The sequence below is a fragment of the Phyllopteryx taeniolatus genome, chromosome 17 (assembly GCF_024500385.1).
Source record: "Phyllopteryx taeniolatus isolate TA_2022b chromosome 17, UOR_Ptae_1.2, whole genome shotgun sequence".
NCBI classification, from domain to species: Eukaryota; Metazoa; Chordata; class Actinopteri; order Syngnathiformes; family Syngnathidae; genus Phyllopteryx; species Phyllopteryx taeniolatus.
Window position 1 is genome coordinate 3767545 of NC_084518.1, and position 26665 is coordinate 3794209.

The 26665-nt window shown below is 39.3% G+C and overlaps 1 protein-coding gene across 3 annotated transcripts in view; it reads left to right on the forward strand.

Annotated features, from left to right (window-relative positions):
* Positions 1 to 26665, forward strand: part of rps6kb1a (ribosomal protein S6 kinase b, polypeptide 1a) — a 76199-nt gene that overhangs the window by 20501 nt on the left and 29033 nt on the right. For 2 of the 3 annotated variants that reach the window (XM_061752652.1, XM_061752656.1), the window contains one exon: positions 13440 to 13490. The exons of the other annotated variant lie outside the window; for it this stretch is intronic. In XM_061752652.1, the coding sequence (XP_061608636.1) occupies positions 13440 to 13490 (51 nt within the window). The remainder of the gene's footprint in view (positions 1 to 13439; positions 13491 to 26665) is intronic. 3 annotated transcript variants of the gene reach the window in all.

Sequence of the window (26665 nt, forward strand, 5' to 3'; positions counted from 1 at the left end):
TTTAATATGGGACTTGCTTCTCCCCTGATCATCTACATTTTTAATAGTGCCTAGTATCAAAGAGAAGAAATGCCATTTGTAGAATGAATGTATAAATGTCAAATCTGTTCACATTATCAATTGCTTTATATATATATATATGTATATGTGTGTATATGTGTGTATGCATATACCGCAGTAAACCACCCATATGCATTCCTGCCTTCCGTGATGTCCGCCAGCTGACCAGCTCTCTCTCCTTCTTGCTCACTCACGAACACAAAACATACACACACTCACACACAAGGGGACAGGCTGCAATTCAAATGACATGCTTGTCGAAGGAGGAACCATCTCGATTGGACACGAGAGCAGGGTGAAATTTAAATCTCAAACCAATCGGATCCCCCCCGTCCTCGGCTGGCCCGGGAACGCCTCGGGATCCCCCCCGGAAGAGCTGGATGAAGTGGCTGGGGAGAGGCGGCAGGGTGGCCGACTGGTTAGCACGTCTGCCAGTTCTGAGGACCCGGGTTCAAATGACAGTTGCACCAGAAGTTTTGAAACAAAATGATTATTGAGTTTGTCCACCACGTGTGTCTTCTCTATGTTTGGTGACTGCGCCATTTTGCTGAGTGCATCATCTTATTCCAAGCTTGGACCAAATTCTCTATCATTTTTCATGACACTGCACTTCATGACAAGCTCTTACCAGATGTGACCGTGAAGCCGTGGGCCGCTGGCTATGAGGTCTCAGGGTGTGTAGGTGGGGGGATTTTAGGCAGGCTTTGGCAAACTGCGTGGCTAAGATGGTGATTTTCCAAAAGATCACCGACACACAATTCTTACCCCAGTAAATCACAATGTCACAATCCTATGCACACACTCACCCACCTTTACACCACCTCCCCACGGACATCCTGGGGTTTTACATTCATGCTTTTGATAGGAGCCAAAAAGTCCCATACAGAATGCCAACCTTGAATTTGTCAGGACACAAATGGGGTGCACACAGGTTGTGTGTACACCGCAACACCAACACTTGTCAGGTGTTTTCGAGCCAGACGCCGCCCTCATTGGTTCGGCAGTAAACCGCCCAAATGCGTTCCTTCCTTCCGTGATGTCCGCCAGCTGACCGGCTCTCCCTCCTTCTTGCTCACTCACAAACACAAACACAAACACACACACACTCACGCACAAGGGGACAGGCTGCAATTCAAATGACATGCTTGTCGAAGGAGGAACCATCTCGATTGGACACGAGAGCAGGCTGCAATTCAAATCTCAAACCAATCAGATCCCCTGTCCGTTCGCTCCCCCCTCCACAACCGTATTAGGCGACCTCCCATGTCTCTCGGATTTTCTGTCCACTGGGTTCCACCCTACGTAGGATGTCATCAGCACTCTACTGGTTTTGTTGACCATATTAGGTCGGATCATGTATTGCCAGACCCCTCCTGCTCATTTCTTTTCTTTTTTTTTTTTTTTAATTAACATGATGCTTCTGAGGCTGAGGCCTTCTTTTTGAAAGAAAACAAAATTTGATTTCTTTTGCTTGACCTTTATAAACAACATTCTTTTCTTTCAAAGATTATTTTTAGTCTCTTCCTTTTATAGTGTTTTGTCAGTTGATGTGTTATTGTTTTATGTGAAACAGCAAACATGTTTTTGTTTTAGATTCAATATCTATTCAACTATTCAAAGCAAATTTGCTGCATGAAAACCATTTAAAAACAATATAGAGAATAAGTGAAAACCCTTTAGATAATTTACAATTAGATATAACTCAACTAAAAATCATGTATCTTAGTCTCTTAGTCGTAGTATATAAAATACTTTACTTATCATAACTTGCATTAGAAACTGAGGTCCTGAACATGAATAACTAAAATATTGGTCTATTTTTTTCATATTCTTTAATTCAAATTGTAACATCTCAAACACTGAAGTTTAAACATTATTACCTGTCTCCTTTAATTAGAGCTTGACACAAACATTCCGAAAATATAGCTCTTACCTATATTCAAATCTGTGGTCGATATTTGTATGTTAAAAATCATTAGTTGCACATTTAGTTTATGGAAATAGTATTTAAAAATCAGTTACAACAAAATCTTATTCGAGTTGTGGATTTAAAATTCTTCTGCAAATGACGGCAGGAATAAAATAAACAGAAATAATTGCATTGGTATTTTTTAAAGCGGTGTCGTATTTGTAGAAAGAAGAATGCCATAATTATCATTCAAAACATTATATCGATCATCCATTTTATTTACCTTTATATTGACAGAATTGTCCCAAAAAAAAGAATGTGAGTAATTTCCTCTGCAAGCCTGCTGTGTTCCGAGAACTAATATAAGTACAATCCAGAAAGATGAAGGCTCCCCTTCCCAGAAAAGGTATATTGAAGAAAAAAAAACTGTGTCATTGCTGTGAAAAGAGGCTTTGTAGAGTTGTCAAGAGGAATAGAACATTTCATGGAAGGAGAATTTGTGAGTCAGTGTAATGACAAAAGTCTATTGTCTTCTTCCCGCAGTCTTGCAATGAAATATTGGCACTGGAGGGCAAATAGAGATGTGCCAAACACATTCTTAATCATTCTTGTACAAAATACGTCACATTTTCATCAATTTACCTGAAAAATTGCTAAAAACCTAAATAAACAGGTCAAGGAAGATCATTTCTTTTCGGAATTATTGACGTATTTGTTCTTATGGAATGGTGTGAATAAAGCACAAAAGTTGAAATTTTGTCTTTCAATAAATGATTCATCTACTCAGAAAATAATTTGTAATACATTTATTTGGTTATAAATTCGTTCATTAGCGATTCAACTGTTATTTCACCTCTGAGATTTCCTTAACATTTCAATTGGTAAATGTGGAAAAATGATGTAGTCTTCATTATTTTGTCAAATTACATCTACATTTCAATGTCCTAAGCTATATCAAAGAAAACAAAAGATGTTCAGGAATTGTTAAAAACATATGTAATCAAAGGAAACAAAAGATGTTCAAGAATTATTAGAAACATATATAAATATTGACAATGTGCAACATTTGCACTTCAGTTTTTAACCTTTTAGCTGCTATGTCTTTTCTCTATTTGGACAGAAAAAAAAAAATGTCACTTCCAGTTTAAAATAGAAAGAATTTGGGGAAAACCCAGTTTTTCAGCCATTATTCGTTTCATAATGATATATGAGTGTTTTTAGACATCAAATGGAAAGATTTCATGTCAGCCCAGAAGCTCTAATCTTCCAAAAACAGCAGACATAAATATTCAGCGAACTGATCTCTGATAAGATCTTCTCCTGAATTTGTCTTAAATTCCTGAAATGTTCTCTAGATGTGTGATTTGAAACCATTTAAAACCGTTCAATAAAATGAATATTAGCATTTATTAAAGACACCAATGTGCTGCTGGACAAATCATTGAATTAACTTCTTTACAATTCTGTATGTTATTTTACATATACCAAAAAATCATTTGAAAAATAATATACACTGCTGTGAAGTACATTATATGATCATAAGCCACCTCATCAAAATATCTTAATATTTGGCATGGTAGCATTTATTGTCAATCCTCAATATTTGTGGAACATACGGAGGGCCGAAATTACTTTTCCAAAAGGCCACTGTCTCACAAAAAAGAAAAAGAAAAAGAAAAGAAAAAACAAACAAACCATAAAACATAAAGACATAACACCCACGCTCTTTGGTGTGTGAAGTGGTAATAGATCTAGAGTTATGTTACAGACGCAATCGCATCCCAAAAATATGAATATAATAATACAAAATATCAAAATTACTCACATTTCCCCACTTTCTCCTGTTCAGGGCTTTGCCCTGCAAATTGAAACAACCACGTAGAAAGTTTTCCAGCAGGTTAGTCATACGAAAATCTCTTTTTCCCTTTTGTTTTTTTTTTAAACGAATGATTAACCCCCCTTCATTGTGTTATGTCTTAAAATGATGGTTTCATATTGTATTATTTTATTTGTATTCGCTGTAAAAAAAAAAAACAACAAAAAAAGAACTAATTCTAATTAGTACAACGTGTTTATCAACGTACATGAAATGTGCATTGAATTGAATTAGGATGCATGGTTGAGCACACTGGAAAAGAAACTGGGCATTTTCTTCATTGTCCTTTGTGGGTGAGCTTCAATTTGAATAATGTAAGATTTGACCGGAACATCGAAGGACGATCGACTTCTACCCTTGTCAGTTGTGAGTCATTAAAGACTTATTCTGTTGAATTTTGGATTTGCATACATATTGAATGTTGTTGTAGAGCAGTAATTGTTCTTCTGCACGTCTGTAGCATAGTGAGCTGTTGTCAGGGTGCCATTTTGTGAGTCAAAGTAGAGAGAAGGCAATCGACCATTTTGTGCTCGGAGCTGCAGCTGACCCATTGCATTGCTCGGTGCGCTGGTTAGACTTCACTTATTCAAGAACGTCTCAGGAAGAAATACAGTATATCAAAACTTAGCCTTTAAAGAAAGTGCTGATAAAGACAAATTGGCTTCATGGACCTAATCCTGGAAAATCCGTCAGGTATTTGCAGTATGTCTGATTACCATCAAGGGCTCAACTGTTTTTTTTTTTTTGAAGCAAATGGTGGACTTTGGGGTGGGGGTAGGGGGTGAACCCATCAACAAGAGCCCATGCGGAGGAAACATTGTGGCAGGTGATGGAGAAAGAGAATGAGCGATAGGGGAAGGAGGGCTCGTCATGCACATCCAGCAAGGTCACACATAGGTGCGTCCCTCTCTATCTCGCTGAAAGAAAGACTTGACCCGCCACTCCGGCGCGTCTGGTGGGCCCCCGATCTTTCCAGTAGCTGTTAACTTTCATTTTCCGCACGCTCGGGTTTTGGTTGTGATACAACACAGTCAGTTGTTTACTCACCATTAAAAGCAAGAATTTAAGCTCACTGGCAAGCAGGTGACATTCTTCCTCACGGGTCTAGACAGAAATAAGGGGGGGGGGGGGGGGGGGGGGGGGGGGGGGTTCATTTGGCCTTTTGTTTTTTGTGTGCGGACAAATCACTAGTGATCACAAGTAATGCTGTCTGAATGCTTCAAAGTGAGCTTGGATCTGGCTTTGTACCTGTTTTAGGTGAAGGATATGTTTTTTTTGTTCTGTACCTCCTTAAACACCAGGTGAATGGGCGATGTCATGGAAATACACTTTTTTTCTGGAGATGGCGTGAGCTGAATCTGATATGGGTCTCAGAAACAGAATACCTAATGGAACTATTGTTACCATGCGACATGTTTTTAATGCACTTTCCCTTTTGCCATGGTATTGGATAGCTCTAAAAACAACTTTATTGTCATTTCAGTAAAATATGGGCGCAATCCTCCATTGTGTGCCTGTGTGTGCAAAAAAAAACGTTTTTAGGGCACATTAGTTGCCAGCTATGAAATACATAAATATTTATTATATTTAAATAGTAGACTAGACAATAATGTTTCCATATTTATTTTTACAGTAAGTGTAACATTTAGTGCTTTGAAAGAGAAGAAGAAAAACGACAACAAAATAACAACAGTTGTAGGAGTAGTTCTGCTATCTTTAAAAGTTAATTCACTGACTGTCTTAAATGATTTTAAACCAGTCTTAATTTTGTAGACTATACAAGCCCATCAAGTAAAGAGCCCAACCAATGACTGATCAGCTCTTTTTATTATATTGAGTGTCGTTTGACACCTGAGGAGTATCATAATAACGGGGAAGCCACTTTTACTGCCCTCTCCCGGCATCACTTTTCTCCAAATGTTTGGCGTTTCCACTTGTTTGGATTGAACGCGTGAATTCGCGCTTCATTTGTACTATTTTCACCACAAAAATTTTCAAACGAATGTTAGCGCTTAGAACAAACAGTTCGTACCAGGCATTCCTATTGCAAGGTCTGCCATGACCACTGTGTATATGTTTATTCTTAACGAACAGCCCCGTGTCAAGTAGTGCACACAATTAAAAGAAATATAAAAAAAAAATATCAGTTCAGAGTCACAAGAGAGCAAAATCTTATCCAGTGCATACAGTTAATGTTTGGTCCGTCAATCAATTGCAAAAAGTCATATAATAATATTAAAGAAGGTGCTACAGAATATTATACTGACTGGCATAAGCATTTCTAGCCCATTTTGGGCGGCGCTGACGCACCCCTAATATGAAACCCAGCACCCCTAAACCTCTGATTCTAGAATCGTGCTTGGACATCCATAAAGTTCTGCAGTGCCTTCGACACTACCATGGAGACGTACAAAACTGTCTTTATCAACGTGAATAAGCTCCATTTCCCCAAAAACCCATCGAAGAAAAGTTTTCCGACCAAAGCACCTGAGGAAGAAACCGAGGCTATTGAACTCCTTTACCTGTACTTTGCTGTGCGGTTGCATCTTCACCGTCATACTGCTAATTCGTCATCATCATCATCATCATCATCATCATCATCATCATCTTGATTGTAACCTAATTTTAAATTTCTTTGAATTGTTGCCGTGTACGTCCGCTGGGTTGTATGTGCTTAGCTGCAAGCTGTTTATTTTCAGCCTTGTGTCTTTTGACGTAGTACTGTAAATATCTGACAACCAATAAAGTTATTTAAAATGAAAAAAAAAACATGTCGACGGTGTGGGACAGACAACACGTATTTCCTGGATCAGACTACAAGACCAATGTCAGACTACTGCAATAAAAACACCACATCCTGTCTTTTACAATCACGGGGCTTTATCTTGCCAACTCGAACGTATACACTCGTTACCATGGTGACGACATCACGACAGGTGTATTATAAGAACAAAATGGGGAAAAACGTGTGCTGGTGTTCATTTAAGGCTTGCTTGAGGTATGTTCACGTACTTTTAATACAATAACGCTCGCAAGCAGGCAACAAAACGTTATGCAGCCTAGCAAGCTAGTGCTAGCACTAACGGTTGTACATAAACATGACAGCATGCTCTGAAGTTTCGCTGTGTGTGAAGCAATTTAATGACGATAAAGTAATTCAATTACAGTAAGTTAGCTCCCATTATTTCTGTCACTTAATGTTGGTTTGACCTGACAGATGAGAATACATGATCTGACTAGAGCAGTGATTTCCAACCTTTATGGAGCCAAGGCAAATATTTTACAGTTGGAAAATCTCACGGCACACCAACAAACAAAAATGGCACAAAAAGTAGATACACAGTAATTACTGTATGTACTTCCTGCCATCTAATAGAAGAGCATTTATTTGTTCTGTCCGTCACTTTGCCTCACTGGTATATATAGAGGAACAAAGATACATTATTTCTTGTCAATGATTTTCTTTTTGGAGCATTTAAGTCAAATTTGATAATATCCCACGGCACACCTGAAAATTCCTCGTGGCAGACAAATGTGCCACGGCACACTGGTTGGGAATCACTGGACTAGCTAGAGAATACTTTTGAAGATACTCAGTGTACAGTACACAAGTACTGGGTGATTGAAAAGTAACTCCCTATTTTTTAGCACTTGTAATTTATTTATGAACTATAATTCTTACAAGAAATGAACATGAGAAGAAAGTGCATTGCATGGTTTTATTTAAAATTTGATATGGGCGCCAGCATGAGCCACCAGTTTCTCAAGCCGCCTGGGAACCGCATTAACTGATTTCACAAGGAACTCTTGTGGGATGGAAGACATAACTTCTCGTATTCGCCCTTCAAGTTCTTCCAAAGTCGGTGGTTTGGTAGAATAGACTTGCTCCTTTAATCGTGGATCAAAAAATGAGACAAATATTACAACGTATGAATAAATGAGAAGTATTTTAAAATAGGGAGTTACTTTTCAATCAGTCATTTAAATAGACTGAATCTTGTGATCGGATCGGTGATCGGTTATTCGTTTTTTGAAACTCGGTGATCGGCCCCAAAAATCCTGATCGTGTGAAGCCTAATCAAAATGCACAGAAATTTAACTCATGCTAAATATGAATTTCGAGAGATAGAGGGCCGCTGTGCGACCCCCAAGCCATATTAATACAGTATATAAAGTATCAAATATTGTTTTACAACAATACTTAACTGTATTTATAATTTCTATTGTGCCTGTGGGTGAAAAAGCGAAGCTTGTGGCCAAAATGTACACGCGTGGTACGTACTGAGCTGGGTACATTCAAAAGAACGGGAGCGAGCAAGTCTCTTTTCAAATATCCACACACTCAGTTTTATTCTTGCCCATGTCCAGTCTTTTTAACAACCCGCTTCTTCCTTAACTATTAATCTATCTTTTTGTCGATTAATGCATGCGATAAAGTACGACCCCAATTCCAATGAAGTTGGGACGTTGTGTTAAACATAAATAAAAACAGAATACAATGATTTACAAATCATGTTCGACCTATATTTAATTGAATACACTACAAAGACAAGATATTTAATGTTCAAACTGATCAACTTTATTGTTTTTAGCAACTAATCATTAACTTAGAATTTTATGGCTGCAACACGTTCCCAAAAAGCTGGGACAAGGTCATGTTTACCACGGTGTTACATCACCTTTTCTTTTAACAACATTCAATAAACGTTTGGGAACTGAGGACACGAATTGTTGAAGCTTTGTAGGTGGAATTCTTTCCCAATGTACAGCTTCAGCTGTTCAACAGTACATGGTCTCCGTTGTAGTATTTTACGCCTCATAATGCGCCACACATTTTCAATGGGAGACAGGTCTGGACTGCAGGCAGGCCAATCTAGTACCCGCACTCTTTTACTACGAAGCCACGCTGTTGTAACACGTGCAAAATGTGGTTTGGCATTGTCTTGGTGAAATAAGCAGGGGCGTCCGTGAAAAAGACGTTGCTTGGATGGCAGCATATGTTTCTCCAACACGTGTATGTACCTTTTAGCATTAATGGTGCCTTCACAGATGTGCCATTGGCACTAACACAGCCCCATACCATCACAGATGCTGGCTTTTGAACTTGCCGTCCATAACAGTCCGGATGGTTCATTTTCTCTTTGGCCCGGAGAACACGACGTCCACAATTTCCAAAAACAATTTGAAATGCAGACTCGTCGGACCACAGAACACTTTTCCACTTTGCATCGGTCCATCTGTGATGAGATCGGGCCCAGAGAAGCCGGCGGCGTTTCTGGGTGTTGTTGATAAATGGCTTTTGCTTTGCCTAGTAGAGTTTCAAGTTGCACTTACGGATGTAGCGCCGAACTGTATTTACTGACATTGGTTTTCTGAAGTGTTCCTGAGCCCATGCGGTGATATCCTTTACACATTGATGTCGGTTTTTGATGCAGTGCCGCCTCAGGGATCGAAGGTCACGGCCATTCAATGTTGGTTTTCGGCCTCACCGCTTACATGCAGTGATTTATCCAGATTCTCTGACCCTTTTGATGATATTATGGACCGTAGATGATGAAATCCCTAAATTCCTTGCAATTGTACGTTGAGGAACATTGTCCTTAAACTGCTGGACTATTTTCTCACGCACTTGTTCACAAAGAGGTGCTTGTGAATGACTGAGCAATTCAGGGAAGCAATCATGGCAGCCACCTGTTCCCAAGTAGCCTGTTCACCTGTGGGATGTTCCAAACAGGTGTTTGATGAGCATTCCTCAACTTTCTCACTCTTTTTTGGTCACCTGTCCCAGCTTTTTGGGAACGTGTTGCAGCCATCAAATTCCAAGTTCATGATTATTTGCTAAAAACAATCAAGTTGATCAGTTTGAACATGAAATATCTTGCCATTGTAGTGTATTCAATTAAATATAGGTCGAACATGATTTGCAAATCATTGTATTCTGTTTTGATTTATGTTTAACACAATGTCCCAACTTCATTGGAATTGGGGTTGTACAAAACAGTAATCCCTTGATTATTACGGGGTTAGGTACCAGACCACCCCTGCAATAGCTGAAATCCGTGAAGTAGCGTACATGCGCTTTTTTTTTTTTTTTTATCCCCTTGTCGGAGTAGTCCACGCTTAATGTAAAAAATATTACCGTTGCTTTATGTCACAAAACTGCAACCATTTGTCACCAGAATTTATAGGGACAATCTCTAATTATACTCCCTTCCCCATCTGAATATATCAGAACGAAATCCCCAATATTTTGGATTTGATATCAATATAGGCCAGGGGAAATTTACCATTACTGTATCCACATTTGTAACATTAGACATTACCTATCAAATTAGAATGAAAGTACACCTTTTTCACAACCCCTAGTTACCTTCATACATTTATGCAATGTGAAATGATTTTTTCATTTTCCTTGCATGTATAATGCAGCTTGATCGACTTTTGATACATTTTTGCACAAGAAATTACAGACTCTTATTCATTCATTCATTCATCTTCCGTTCCGCTTATCCTCACTAGGGTTGCGGGCATGTTTTTGTTTGGGGGGGTGGGTGTGGGAGGAAACCGGAGTACCCAGAGAAAACCCCCGCAGGCACAGGGAGAACATGCAAACTCCACACAGGCGGGGCCGGGATTTGAAACCCGGTCCTCAGAACTGTGAGGCAGATGTCCTAACCAGTCGTCCACCGTGCCACCACAGAACGTTATAACAAATTATTATTCTTATTATATATCGGTCCGAAGGAGATTCCTGTATTTTACATGTACATTTCAAGTGACACACATCTGGTGTGGCTGTGTTTTCATTCTTAGAACACATGAAACAACCCGATGCTCAGACACCCAAATTGCGTGTAACTGCAAATTCGTCAACACTGCACAGCAACAACACAGAAGTCAATATTAAAAAACATACTGATTGTTACATACTGTTACATATTTATTCGATTTTTATACTCATTTGGAAGAGGCTACTTGAGAAGAAGAAAATCAGAATTGTGTCACTTCATGTAAACCCAGCGTACAATTATTGTCTAAGAGTTTACAATTGCTGTCATGCTTTCTTTCTTTTCTTTTCATGTTGGATTTTTACGTATTCAAAATGCCTCAACACAAGGGTAGTGCCGATAGCAAGCCAAAGACAAAAATAGTTTACCACTCTGGAATTGGAAATGAAGCTAATCGCAAAATCGGAACGCATCCCACCGTTTTGTGTCCAGGCTACTCAGTACAATACGACTAAATTGACAATAACAATCAAAACAGGCCGGTGGTAGCATTCCAAGCAATACTCCTCCCTCGCTACGTTCTTCACCACGTTTGTCCCTCGTGATCCAAATTGAAGTTGAGTTCACATTTTATTTTGCTGTTAACAATAGTTATCGTTTTTTACATCTCTCAAGTGTTGATGTGAGGCAACTCACTTTTGCTCTGCACATTCTTCACCATGTCCATCACTCATTTACAGTAAGTGAATGTTGAAAATGTATGTTACTTGGAAAATATTGTGTTATGCTTGTCTGTTTTCATGAAAACATTTCCCGTACTAAAGGTAATGGTTTTATGATGGCTAAAGATCGTCTTGTGGCACAGAATATTTTAAATTTTATTGATACCAAAGAGTTTACGCACATTCTTATTTTATTTGTTTAATAAATTGTGATAGATGTGTACTTCATGCCATCATTTCCCAGTGTTCTTTTTTCAAAGTTGAATTTATTTATTCCAAATTCCTTGTCGCGCCAACAAATTGATATTACGCTGTGACTGTAAATGGCTGTTCTGATCTTATTGAGTCCATTGTGTATATGCGTGGAGGTGGATCAATGTAATTTATTTGCTATAACAAAATATTGTAAAGTAGGGTGAAGTAAGTAAAAGCTGTGTACTAATGTAACCAATTAGTGAACAATGGCAGTCCAAATATCACTTAATAGACATTCTTTCAGGACAAATTTCCGCTGTGTTGTAATAATGGTCGTGTGGACGTTAAACAAAGCAAAATTATTGTCATTGTCTTGTGTGGGCTCTTTGATTACTGTGCATTGAAGATATTTTCAGCATTTACAGAAGAAATGTGGTAAAAGCTGTTCGATCAATGAGTGCGCTATGAAACGAGATAACGACACGTTAACTTCACGTAATTCAAATTAAATACGCTAAAATGTTCTGCTGAGTTGAGTTTTCCCCCCCCCAAGGAATAAGAATTATTCAAATAAACTATTTGAATAAATATTTTGGCTTAAAAAGTGAAAAATTAAAAACAGATGCCTTGAGCACTGCGATTGGTTGGCGACCAGTTCAGGGTGTACCCCGCCCCTCGCCCAAAGTCAGCTGAGATAGACGCCAGCACGCCCGCGACCCTAGTCAGGATCAGTTAAGAGAATGGATGGACGGATGGATGCTGTGAGCACTCGGAACACACACACCCACACACATGCATGGATGCACTCACGAAAATCATACACGCACACCCTGTGATCCAATAAATCATAAAGTGATCAAACGAATATAGTACAGAAAAATGTACACATTATTTACATGCTCATGTTGCAGAATGATGGAAGTGATATTCCAATGGGGTTTTGTGCTGTTACAGTTATTTTTTTATCAAATTATAGTGTCAGTGATCATAGAAGCCAATTGGGGGTCGGTATTAGCTTGGTTTTGCTGTTACATCCCATTCGTAAAATGAAACCACTTTAATATCGTAGAAATCAGTTCAATTATTTTGTAGGCCACATGAGACCCCATATTTATTCAAATATTCCGATCAAAGAGGACATTTTTTATGGCACCATCATTACACAAAATGGAAAATTCTAGATGTCTTGTGTGTCATTTAATACACTTGTCCCTGTAATTCGTCAGTATATATTTAGTATCTCTGGCAACCCTGGGTTCTGGACTAGAATTTAAAATAGGATCCTGTGGGTTTAAGTGGCTCCTTTTTTGCACAACTTGACTTTATAACGACAAACTAGCCAAGCGCTAAGGTTTCTCTGACCAGTGTGTCTCCGACAACCCCGATGTTAGTGTCAAAATACGTGGTCTATGCATATTTTTTATATATACTTAAATGGAGCAACTTTGATCAATTGTGAGGGCACGTGAAAGATCTTGACAAGCATGGTAGGTTGTTGCGTTGTGATTCCTGAAAGAAAATTCGTGTTAGACAGTATGGCTACTCGCCGCCTTTCTGTCCCGTCTGGCCCAGTGACTAAGCAGGAATCAGACCAGACATGAGTTGGCCTCCATACCCCCTCTGCAGCAATGACACATCCTGCACTACGCTAGTAATCCATCCTTTTCACACAAGCATGGACAAACTGTGACATGATATACTGCTAGTGTGTTTACTCAATGTACTGTCAGTGGTGTGTCATACATCCCCAAAGCTTTTAGTACTCGCTGGCTGGACAAAAGGGCGTCATCGTAGTTTCAAATAGATCAAGCCATCCTGGTTTTGCAAGCTGTGTGTGTGTGTGTGTGTGTGGTAAGAAATCAATGTGTGATACACACTCTGCAGCAACGGTGACCTCATGATTCACCTCATCCTCTGACTTGCCGATTGTGTGTGTCTTTACCATGCAGAAATGGATTGTGATCATCACATTATGGAGTGGTCAACCTTCTGCTCAAACGGTGAGTTTGTGTGTGTGTTTGTGTGTGCTCACCAAAAAGTACCTTGTCGGGTGTTCAATTTGATGGTCGAGGGATTATTTGAGGTACTGTCCGTGTGGCATTCAGGTAATTTACTGTATGTCCCGTCCCACCTCTTTTTTGTAACCAATCAAGGTCATACAGGGCAAGGAGCCGCTTTGAACTGAACATAGTGATCCTGTGAAACGACTTGTTGCTTTATTTTAAGTAGATCTTTATTGTAAGTAGATCTTGAAGTTTAAAAGTATTCCCTTCTTCTTTGGCGCCGTAATAGTGTGCTCGGTGATTGATGACTTGGATTTTTCCACCGAATTACTGAAAATGGACTGGCTGCTTCACAGGATAAGATAGTCTCGGGTTCTTTAGGAGATGCCTCCTCTCTGTTTTAGCTGTGTCTCTGTGTTCAGATGGAATGCCTCGGTGTCACCTTTTTTCTGTCAAAGGCCCTTAAAGTCCCCATATAGTGCAAATAAAAATGTCTTACAGATTTGATACACCACAGAGAAGAGTGTCGTTAACAAGCCTGTCAAATTTGAATGAATAAAAAAAATCAGCACGTATATGAAATCAGGCTTCCAAATGGTTGTACAACTGAGACCTTCTCATAGCTTTCAGACGCTGTGGGCTGTATCCGCTTAAAACACGCCCCGCTAAAATTTCAATTGTCTCTCAAATATGTTAGCACGTCAAGTCCCGTCATTTCTCGTGTATGATGCGCACCCATGCATAATACGCACCCCCAAAGTTGACCTCAAAATTCTGGAAAACCCTTCTACCTCTGTATAATGCATGATTTTACTTCTACCCATATGATCAAAACATAAAGTATTATCTGTATTTTGTTAGTTTTTTTCAAAGAATTATTCTGAAGTGAAGCACTTTATTTGAACACATAATACTTTATTTTTATTTAATTGCTCTTATTTTGAAAGTTCACAGCCCTATTTTTATTTAGTAAATGAGAAAACACACAGTTGTGCTCATATCAAACATATATATACCCAAGCAGAATTTGTAAAATGTGTACAATTCTTTCAAGAAAACATGAAGGGCCCGGCGAAACACATTTAATTTTATTTTAATGGGATTCAAATTAAACGGTCAAGCATTTCACAAAAGCATTATCATTAAACAAAACATAACCATAAAGAAATTAATGATGGTTGTTGTTCAGTCACCAGTCATATTTAAAAATATATATATTTCACAAATTCTGCCAGGGTATGTAAACTTATGGGCACAACTGTACATATATGCAGTCATATGTACCCCTGTCATGTTGGAATGAAAGTGTAGGCTACACCTTTTTCATAACCACTAGGTAGCGGTGTCATATTAGAATGAAAGTGTACAGCTTTTTCATAACCTCTAGATGCCGGTGGCATTTTGGAATTAAAGTGTACAGCTTTCTCATGACCTCTAGATGGCAACATACATTTATAAAATGGGAAGTTTTTTCCCATTTGCCCCTATACCTATGTATAATGTGCAGTATTGACTTTTGACAATTTTTGGGGGCAAAACAATGCGCATTATATACGAGAAATTACGGTATATGAGTACACATCCCTATATGTTAGAACTGTGAAAACAGGGGGGGGGTTCTGATAAGGGCGATATGGGTAGCCGCCCAGGGTGGCATTCTTTGGGGTGCAGCACTCGCCGTAACGATTTGGTGCTAGCAGCTAGATAGCTTGCGGGCTGGCAGACTTCCAGATGCCGGAGACCGGCGGCGATGTCATCTTCTATGTCACTACCTCGCTTGGTGTTGTTCCCTGGTGTGTGTGTCCACATTAGGGCTTGGCGATACGTCATATTGTCCGACCTTGATCATACCATGATTTTTTTTTTTTTTACATATTGTTTTAAAACTTTAAACTGCCAGTTTTGAAGGCTCTGTACTGAAAACTAAAGAAGCTGGGGAGTAGTTCAATATTTTATTAACACCTCTTGCTAACAACACTTCTCATGGTCAATATTTAAAACAGTAATCCCAACATTATATTAGCATACTAAACAAATAAGGCAAATTAAATAAAATAAATCAACAGTGCAACAAATGCATAAAAATATATACCACCACAGCGCACTAGTTTACAGTCCTGAGTATTTTTGGACATATGCAAGATACAAAATTAACAAACTGCTCCCTCTGGGATAATGAAGATACCATGGATTGTAAACTTTATAATTCTCCAGTTATGATGCTCCACACCCTGTTAGCATAATTGCTACTTTTAAATGTCCAACATCTTTAATAACAATACAGATTAGCTAGTTCTGTCAGGTTACAAACCATCTGAATAATGACCATGACATGAATGATTGCTGCTTTGCTTGCGTCCGGTGGCTGCACTGCTGGTAATGGGGTGATGTAGTGTCCCCCAGAACTGGACTCGTCTTGAGATAACAAATGGATTATTAAAAAAATAATAGTACTAGTAAATCAGGGATAATGGTTGTGTTAGTCCCATGCAGACCCACACTGTTACAAAAAAAACAACTGTTATTATTCAAGACATACATGTCTGTTTTAAGCTACGTAGCATTACAAGCTTTACGGTAGTGATGAAACATACAGACCAATCACATGCGAGTCAAGCCATCTCACGTGACCTTACTCAGCCAACCAAGTCTGCATCTCAGGCGGTAATCACGACGCCCAGACCAGAAAGAAAGATAAAAAGTGACAGAGCAGGGGCGAGAGAAAGAGACTCAGCGTCGAAGTTGAGTTAAAGATGGAGCAAGGGAGTAAGTTCAGGAAATGACCGATAAAGGAAGAGAACATTTGGAACGAATGGTTCGCTCAGGAAAAATTAAAGTGGAACAGCCAGTCATTTTTCTTTATACATCTCAGTTGGAAGTTCACTTTTATATATCATATTTTCCTGAAGTTAAGCACTTTCTTTGAACACATATTTTTCACTTTTTATTTACTTGCTCTTATTTTGAACAGTAGCCCTGTCTTTATTTAGTAAATGAGAGAACATTACACAGTTGTGCTTATAATTTTGATTACCCTGGGGGCGGAATTTGTAAGATGTGTACCATTCTTTAAAGAAAATATGAAGGCTCAGGCGAAACACTATTTTTTTAATGGAATCCAAATTAAACTGTCAGGCATATCAGAAAAGCACAATCATTAAACAAAGCATAACCATAAAGAAAGTAATGAGATCGTCCTTGTTCAGTTATCAGTCATATTTAGAAAAAAGAAAAAAAAGATCACAAATTCTGCCAGGGTATGTAAACATATGATGATAACTGTACATACACTATTAGCAGTCATACATATTTGTTTAGTTCTGTGTTACTTGACAATGATAAAAGGTTTTGGGATTTGACTGAGATATTGATTACAAGCAGATGTAGATACAACGACAAGGCTACTTAAATATATAGCACAGTAAATAGATACTACATGATCTTCCGGAACTTTGCTTCAAGAAATTTTTACAATTTTAGTTGAAGACCAATGTAGAAGCCCGAATAACACAATGTACATTACACTTGTGAATTTAAATAATGACACCAAGCTGTTCTGTAAATTGGGGCATCCAGCGAAGATGCATTTTCGGGGTGTAGGGCGTGGCTAGTTAACGGCACGCTTGCAGTGGTAGAAGTGGGCCAAGTTATTATCACTAAATAACTCACAATTAACCACTGATGGAATGAAGGCGCTCAACTACTTCTATATTGGGGGAGGGCTGACTCATGCCAGAAAGCCCAAGTGCTTACCTGGGCTTCGTTGTAGCCACGCCCCAAAAATCAGCACTACTGAAATCTACATAATCTCAATAATTCAGTAAGACATATTTCTCAGTCTTTGCACGTTTTCAGCAATTATCTTCAAATTTTTTTTGTTTTGTTTTGTTTATTGTGGAATCAGTATGACTGTTGATGTCACAACTATCCCCATGCAGTTATGTCGCACAATTCAAAGGTCACGTATCATCAGAATCCGAATCCGAATCAGAATCATCTTTATTTGCCAAGTATGTCCAAAAAAACACACAATGAATTTGTCTTTGGGATTTGGAGTTGCTCTTGTACGACAACAGACAGTCAATTGACAGAGAACACTTTTGAGACATAAAGACATTGACAAAAAACAGTCACTGAGCAATAAATGGTTGCTAGTTATCTGGTAATGCCGGTACATTTTTTTATTTTTATTTTTTTGACAATTGTGCAAAAAAATGCAGAGTCCTCTAGCACTTAGAGCAGTTCGAATGACTAATAATATCATGAAGCCGTCTGTCACGGGTTCTTGGGAACTTGTAACACTAGTGAAACTGAAATCATTTCAACAGAAATGCAAAGCAGGCAAAAAAAACACGGACCCCCCCAAACCTCAAAGCCCACCATCCCCCCCGCCCTCCATCTCCGCCACACACACAAACAGCTCTAGAGCAGTGAAAATGAGATTACATGCAATCAAATTGTAGCCTTGGTACTGGTTGTGGGAGCTAGTTGCTGTCATTACAGATATCCTTGAAGAAATTCCAGGGACAGCAGCTTAGAAACTGCCTTTGACACACCTGTGGGTGGGAGTGACATGCTTGCACACATGCACACACACAGTTGCATTATCTTTGTAATTTGCCATTTCTTGCATTTGCTTTGCGATTCAGTTTATATTGGATGTCTCATTGAAGTTTAGTACAGTTGCACAATATAACATAGATCATTTTACACTTGAGACTATGACTATGTCATGGAAACAATGAATCCCCACCCGGGAACAATGAGTCCCTCCAATTTATCATCATGGAATACAAATACAATAATCCTATGCTATATCACGGTTCTTGCTTCACGATTCCGCTATATTGCATATTTATTACAGGTGTTACTCTATTTTTATTTTCTCATGTTATCCATTGCTCTTGTTCCTCTCAGTACATTATATGTGTTTTGGCCTGTCACGACAGCAAATTTTTTTAGGATATATTTATTCGGCTATATTTTCCCAAAAACTATCACGACGAACGATATAATAATATTAGCGCGTAACAATTCAAGTGTATCCTTTTTAAGAACAACTAACTTTTAATTCTAATTCTAAGAATAATGAATATTGAGATTGGAATGTGGAACAATACATTAAATATCTACTATATACTACCAGTCAGGTTTCCACTTGGTTAAGAAAAAGTGCCAAGTAGCAACATTAATGACAACACAAGTAGATCAAAGATCTACTCGATATTTTGAGTCAAGAGGTGCACTACTTTTTAAAAGTCTGCACCCTTTCTTTAAACGCCGCTTTGTCAACATGTTCACTAGCTACATCTCTTTACAATAGTAACGCTATACTGTATGTAATGTGAGCGTACATGCACCATGTTCACGTTTGAATTTGCATTGTTGGGCAAAGGGTTCCATAATTGTAAGCTCACGGGAAACAAGAGATGTCCCACAGTGGTTTTTGTTCCCAGCTGAAGAAATTGGTTGGGATCCTTGTGTTGAAAATGGATTTAGTCACTTTTGAGGTTTTAAGTTGTGTTGTCTTTGTTGCGACTTCATACAAATTCAACATACCAGCTCGTTGGTGTTAGCGTGATGGCCGCGCGAATCCAAAATGTTCCCACATTGTCGCGGTGGCATTAAGCTTTGGAACTAATTCCATTAACCGTGCGGCTACGGGCTCGCCGTCAGATAACTTAGCTTCGTGAACCCATGCGACCTCATTGTCAAACACGCATGCGCACGGGCACACACACACACACAGACACGCACACGGCCAATCAGACGGAGGGTCCCCGCTCTTCACTACCTCTGATTGGTTTAGACCACCATGAAACCTATCGTGTGTCTGCTTTCAAGTCGCGGAGGTGTTTTTTCTTCCTCAAATGAGTGGGCACCTCTATGCACCCTCTTTTTTTGTGTTTTGCTGCATCATTCAGAAATTTGGGCGCACATGCAACCAAATTAGTCGCATTTTAGAGTCCTGTCTTGTCAGCCCCCGCCCCCCCACCCCCAAAAAAAAAAATCATACACCGGATTTCCAGCACCATGCCAGAGTACCAAACCATGCGTCCGAAGACACAGATTGATGGTACTTTATGCATCCCTGCTCATTTTTGCGCGTCTGAGACACGAGACGCACATCAAACAAGATCCCTGATATAATGATGTCCAATACAATAGTGACTTCTACAATTTTGCCTTTACAAATGTAATACTGCTCCGTTTTGACTAACTCTGTCAGAGAGGTATCAATTTACCGAAGTCTCAATACTTAAATTTGGGGTATCTACTGTATGTTATACTGGAGTGTTTATTATTCAGCATACTTTTTATTTCTACTCCTTATAATTTCATGAAAATATCTGGACTGTACTTTCTACTCCTTGCACTTAAAAAAAAAGCCTCGTTTTGTTTCATTTTGGATTTGATATAGTTTGTATTTGATATCCACATACTGTGCAAGTGGTCGTAATGTTTTTGCCGGTCGGTGTTGTTGTAATATGCGTATCGTACATACTGTACAACAGTTAACGTGCAAAAAAACCCGTTAGTCACTGTTCATTGAGCTGCCGTGTCTAAGTGACAGTTGATTGGTTACTGACAGTTCCACTCTGACACACTTCCTGTGTTGACTCTACAGGAAGTTTCACTCTTTCCACCAATCAACCATCTGCCTCGTCTTTGATCATGCCGCTTCACCCTCACCCACAAATTATCTTATGAATGGATGCCCGCCATTCAGATTTAACCCGCGAGATGGGAACTTTGTCGCGTATCAGATTACACGCAGGTGCTGGAAATCCGTTTGCACCTTGCGCACACTGCAGGCGCATACACCCACCTTTCACATGCACACTTCAGTAATCGTAAAGACTCGCACGCATGCACGCACACACACATTCACACACGGACACACACACACACACATAAACTGAACCCTTTGTTCTCTAGCAGTCCTTGTTCCTTTTCCAGCAATTCATCCTTTATATTTGATTTTTAATTTATATTTGTTTTTAATTAATGGCGGGAGTTGAATCTTTTTTTGTATTTTTGTAGATTCTTATAGTTTGATAGTTTTATATTATATATGAATATTCATCTAAAAAGAAAAATCTGAGCTGTCCCTTTAGGGTATTTTCTATGTGATTATTTGAAAATCAAATTTTTGTTTTGGTGGAAGAATGGCATTCAATTTTAAGGAAATGTGTATTTATTTTGGCATTTTGGCGTTGTTGTTTTTATTTTTATGAACTTTGATCTGGTTCTTGTTTTGATCTGTGGAAAGCAATAGACGAGGCTTTCGGTTTTGTTGGTGACCAAAGATGCTTGGACCTTTGACCTTGTAATTCATTCTCGCATGGTGTAACACAGTACAGAACTGGTAACTTTCTGCTCCCCTAATGTGTGTGTGCCAACGATGTGAAATATATGTCTAATCAATTACATATATGTTTTCCATGTTTCCAATTCATTCACTTCTTTTGTTGTCCCTTTGCATATTTTTGTTTATTATTATGATTTACTGTTTTTTTTTTGGGACCAGTTTCAGTGTTTTTTGCCGGCATACATATTATTATTTATTAACTAATAACTAAACAGCTAGATCTTTTTTTTTTTTTTTTTTTTTTAACGTGCCTTCTAAAATATACCTATTTTGCATGGTAATTTCATTTATCACGTATCATAAGCCGAGGAATTTTACTTTGAATGGAAAAAGGATTTACACAAAAAAAAATCTTACTCGTGGGAGGTTTGGATCTTTTATAGCTCTCGCAATTCCTCTAAGTCCGTACACAAGCATTTTCATCACTTTTTAGTTACAAACAGTTTTTTTTGTTTCTCTCCAGGAGAGTTAAAAACATTGAATTTTAAATTACCATTATTTTAAAGTCTGGTGTTCCTTTTGTCTATATTTTACAGCATATGGGATTTAAAAAAAAAAACAACAACAACTCCTGTGAGGAACTTATACGGTAATCATCTAAAAATCATCAGTCAGCAGTACCTTGATAGTAATAAAGATCATTTTGCTTTGAACTGACATAAATTCACATTGAGAGCCTCCTCACAAGCCTTCTGAGCTGACGGAACCATGGTAGATGGAGCTCTGCGTCTAATCAGACTTGCATCCTGTGACTAATGTACTTGTCTCCTCTTCAAGAGCGTCCGTGCATGCACAGTCACTGCTCCAGTCAGGAAATGTACTGCAAAGTCCAAAGCCATACAGCTTTGATCAACATCTGAAGCAGTCACACACCACAGGCTTTTAATGTTTTTCTGCATTTTAGCCACATTAACAAAAAAAAAACTCTTTTTAAGCCTTTTTTTTTTTTTAGGAAGAACATTTACTTGTGGTCAGTTAAGTAATCATAATGTTAAATTTCCTTCATCCTTATTTTTCAAATCTACAAATACTAGCTACAAGATTGTCATAGTCTTTTTTTCCACTTGGCTCCACGGATTCTCCGTCACAGTCACCCACTTCATTCTTTATTCTTTAATTCAAGTGAGTGTTCAAGATGAAGCTGCTGGGATTTGACATGTTTGCTAACAGCCAAATATAAATATATATATATATATATATATATATATATATATGATATTGATGAGAACTTTTGTATCACAGTGATTCACCATGTAGGGTGCTTTAGTTAATTTCTGCTGTGAGTGTGATCCGACACGGCTTAGTATGCTTAGCGGCTATCTACATGTAATGTTTTTGGTTTTTTTTAAAAATAGAAAATAGTGTAGAAAAAATCTGCAGAAGAAAAATACTTCTGTAAGAACAGGACGTACGCAAGAGTATGTCATATTGTAACGCATAAATGTCTGTTGGCATGACAAATAAATTCCTTGAAAATACAAAAATAACAGGAATGACTTAATATTGTTCTTCAGCTAAATTTACATTTACGCTATTCGTGAAGGGTTTTTCTACTTCTTAAAGCTCGTATCTTTTTGACGCAATCATCTGAATGTGAAACTTTTCAGAAATGGGAAGAAGCAGAACCATATCATTTTACTGTTTAAAGGGAGATCAGTACTGTTTTCCTCTCATCTGGTGTCTCTTTTTAACTGACTGCTGCCAATCATCCGTCCTGATCAAATCAGTGTGTCTTGTATATTGCGTTTCAATAATCCTTCAGCCTCCTGCGTCAAGGCGGGTCTATCGCCGGCATACTCACGGGGAGACCGCCATTGACATGCAGAAAGGAGAAGTGGCGATTTGAAAAGGTTATCCAGTAGTTGCTGGTGTGCTGGACCATGGGGGGGACCGTCCACGTCTCCATGAGAATGCAATCATTTCCATGTGAGCCCATCTTAAAGGCGGGAGTTCATTTCCAGCACAATGGGCCTGCAGATGTTTGTTCCTGCCTCACAAGGCTGTTGGCATTAGGGGATCACAGTAGGCAGCCTTGCTCAGAAGGAGGCCAGGGGAGAGTTATGGGTCAGGGCAGGTCACCGAGGGTTGCGTGAGCCCCTTACTGGATCCTACTGGATCATTCCAGATTTTCTTCAGCACTCGAATGCATTTCAGTAGGCGAGAGGTGTGAAACACGACAACAATGCATTTGAAAATGTACGTTATCCGAATGTCATCGACAGTTTTTCCATTCTCATTATGTTCTGTTTTTCTTTTTACAGTGAAATAGAAAAAAAACTAACTGCTCACCATTCAAATGAAACCAATTGGGGGTTTACTGTAGTGCAGTTATTTGTATCTACGCAGGTAGTGGCACTACCGAGGGAAAAAATTTCATTTTAGTCTCCACGTAATTTCACCCAACTTCACCACAATGTGACCTTCCTCATACAGAAACCCGGTTTGTGTGGTTTCACGGTACAGTAATTGTACTGTACATTCACTTTAGCCTTGTTACTTTGGCCTTGCTTTTACCCCCCCTGCTTGTGTTCTAAACCAAAGTAAGATAGCTGCATAAATAATTGTCCATCGACAGAGTTACGCACTTTAAGCTATAATCTTAAATGGGTGGAAAAACCAAAATGTCTGTTAACCGTTTGCACTTCAGCTCCTTTACGGCTCCTTTATGAGCAAAGGTTTCCATTCAACCCAATCTGCAGGAAGGTAGTTTTGCGATCGTATTAGTCACTGGGAGTGCCGGTCACCTGAGAAGCACCTTGACAATGATGGCATTGATCTGTTTTTTTCTTTAGATAGAGCCCCGTTTGCCATCAGCCTAGCCGGAAGCCGACCTCTTCGTAGCTCAATCGCAGGGCTGGTGCACCGCCCCTCTGTAATACTAGATGTCGCATTTAATGTAAAGAGTCAGAAATCCTCAATAAGAATTCTTATCGAGTACTCGATGCTAGTGCAGAAACATACAGTGAGGATGACTCGGTCAACCGCAGTGATTTGGTCTCATATTCGGCCACTTAAGAGGATGTATTGTTCAGACACAGTCGCATACTGGGGGTCTCTTTCTATACTTAACGGCAAACTGAGAGACTCTGAAAGGGTGAACAATGACTCTAATGTAATTGTAGCTTTGGTGTGTGTCAGAGAAACACAAAGAGAAGTGAGAGGTCACGTGTGCGGTGTCATGTTGACGGGCCGATGGCTTATGGGCCAAGCATTCATTCCTGGATTTGTACCACCGTCAGTGTTTCGTTCCACATTCTTCCACATAGCGCACGCCGCTTGCTCATCATCTTAAGCCCTGATGCCTCTATATGTAGTCATCACAGCAACAGCTAACTTGTTGTAATTTCGTAAAAAAGTACCGCCATTGAATGTCCCAAGCAGCTCACATATGCAGGAAACACTTATTTAGGCAGTTAGTAAACCCCATGAATATCATAATGTGTTTGATCAGTTGCCATTAGTATGTGTCGGTACACTGTATGAGCAGTCAGTCACACAAGGCAGTCTGTGACTCATAAGCCAGCTCGCCGCTCAGTCATCCAAACCCCTGCGCTCCCCACCCTGCTTCAGTCAAAACAGACAGTTTGTCACCCATCCATCCCCAACAAAGGGAGGGAGTGGTGGTCTTTTAACCCGTTACAGTAAAAGCTTATTTTCCGTTACCCAGTTACAGATATTTTATGTTAGGCAACAGCCGGAAAATCATTCCCACCAAGCAATTGAAATATGATGATTCTTAGCTAGTGTACATTTGTTTCCCAACATCTTTTGCCTGCGTTATTTTATTTATTTATTTTTTACGATGAGAGTTGGCACCATTGCTGTTGAGTTTCATGTTCTGTTCATTTCATAAATGTTTGCTCGATCCCGCATTTCAGTGTTGTTGCAGCACAATAAAACACTGTTGCAACTTCTAGTCTAAAATACCTCAGCAAAACCTACAGAATAAATGCAGTTTACCCAGAAATATAATATAACGGTCCCCAATTTGTCCCTAAGTATAATTGATTATGATATGCTGTACCGTCTCACAACATATACTATGTGCTTAAAAAAGCAACAGCAGCAGCTTTTTAACATATACGCAGTATATGTTGGTCTCTTTCGAACTTGCTGTGCTAGATTAGCTAAAAATAAGACTGCATAACTGAAAGAATCAAGTTGTGTTTGTACTTGATATTTTTCTCCACACTTTTTTTTGACTGCATACGCATATAAGCTTTAAGAATGAATCATGAATCTTCTGCGACGAGACCTTGCGTTTTTATTGCGTTTGTGACTATAACATTTATTAAACAGATGGTATTTAAGTGAATTTATGTTTGTAGGATTTTTGGCTTACCGACTTAGTCAATTTGGGTCAAACAGGGTGAAGTAGAAAACAGGTTTTTTACCGAATCCTGAATTGTCCATTTAAATACAAGGCAAAATCATTTCACGAGAGGTTTATTTAAATAAGCACGTAGTTTTTCCTTTGTGTGCCTGCGACGAGTATCATTTGTCTGATTGTGACAATTGATTTCATTGATCCACGGGTCCATGCTTGTGAACCAGCTACTGCAACACGCCTCTGTCACCCAGACCTAAAAGCTCAGGCTCGGCCAGCGCAGGCTGACCTGAACCTGGGAGTGGCGGTGTCTTTCGGGTGCCATTTTAGATGCGAAAGGTGGAATGACAAACTTGAATTGTTGCCGCCTGACTTCCTGGCAGTAGAGCTGGTACCCAAGAGGATCGTATGTGTCTGAGCTTGTATATACAGAGATGGCTGTGGCGCACGGACGGATGTGATAAACACTCCAGGCAGGGGGATCTCCATCCAGGAGTGGGCTCTCAATGCCTTTGTGGTGAGGTCATTGGGAAAAAGCCCACTTGAACTGATGGAGGAAAACACGCACATATTACATTAGTGCAACTAACGTGACTCATCATTTTCTTCTTTTGCTCAGTAAACCTGTTTTGTTGTCATTTATCAAGCATGGCCAGATTGGAGATGGTGGAACATTTACTGGGGGCGCGGGGGGTCTCATGTGTACATTCTGCCAAATCCCAGTGTCTTGTTGTCGGTGCTGTTATGTTAGGTGTGAACTGTGGCCTTGTGGAGTGTTGGGTAACACTGTTGCCTAAGCTAGTTGTTGTGAAGGTGTCGTAACCGGTTAGACCCAGCCAAGCTGTCATGTGAGCTCTTGTTCTCTATCATCCCCTGCTTGGGACGTCAGGGCATGTGCGGGTGCCTGTGCGTGAATGCCATTTGAGGTGGCAGCCTTCAGAAGGAGCACACAGGTCAAAGGTGATCTCTGACTCATGGCCTGTGGAATTTCGTTTTTACAAAATAAACACAGGCTGCCGAAGCATCAAACGCACATGCGCGGGCTCTGCAAACAGCAACGTGAAATGGTCATTTATTAAAATGGGAGAAGAGATAGTGCTCTCCGCGTAAACCTTTGCGACAACGTCCGGGTTCCGGGAAGTCGAGCGATGTGGGGGTTTCCCCCTCAAGGCTTTGTTCTCTTCTTCTTCCTTATTATTGATCAAGTAAGACATCGTGCCCTGGGAGATAAGGCACCGCTTCACAAGGTTTTTGACCCCCCCCCCCCCCCCCCCCCCCCCCAAAAAAAAAACAACCCTCATTGTTATGACAAAGTTTAAAGCCTGGAAGGCTCCAATATTCAGAGTCATGGGCAAGTTTTATAACATTATAGTTGAAAAACAAAATAATAATAATATAATGGCAAGCACTCTCAACCCAGATTGAGTTTACTTCAAAAATACAAGCCAGCAGGTTAAAGTAATGAAAGAAAAA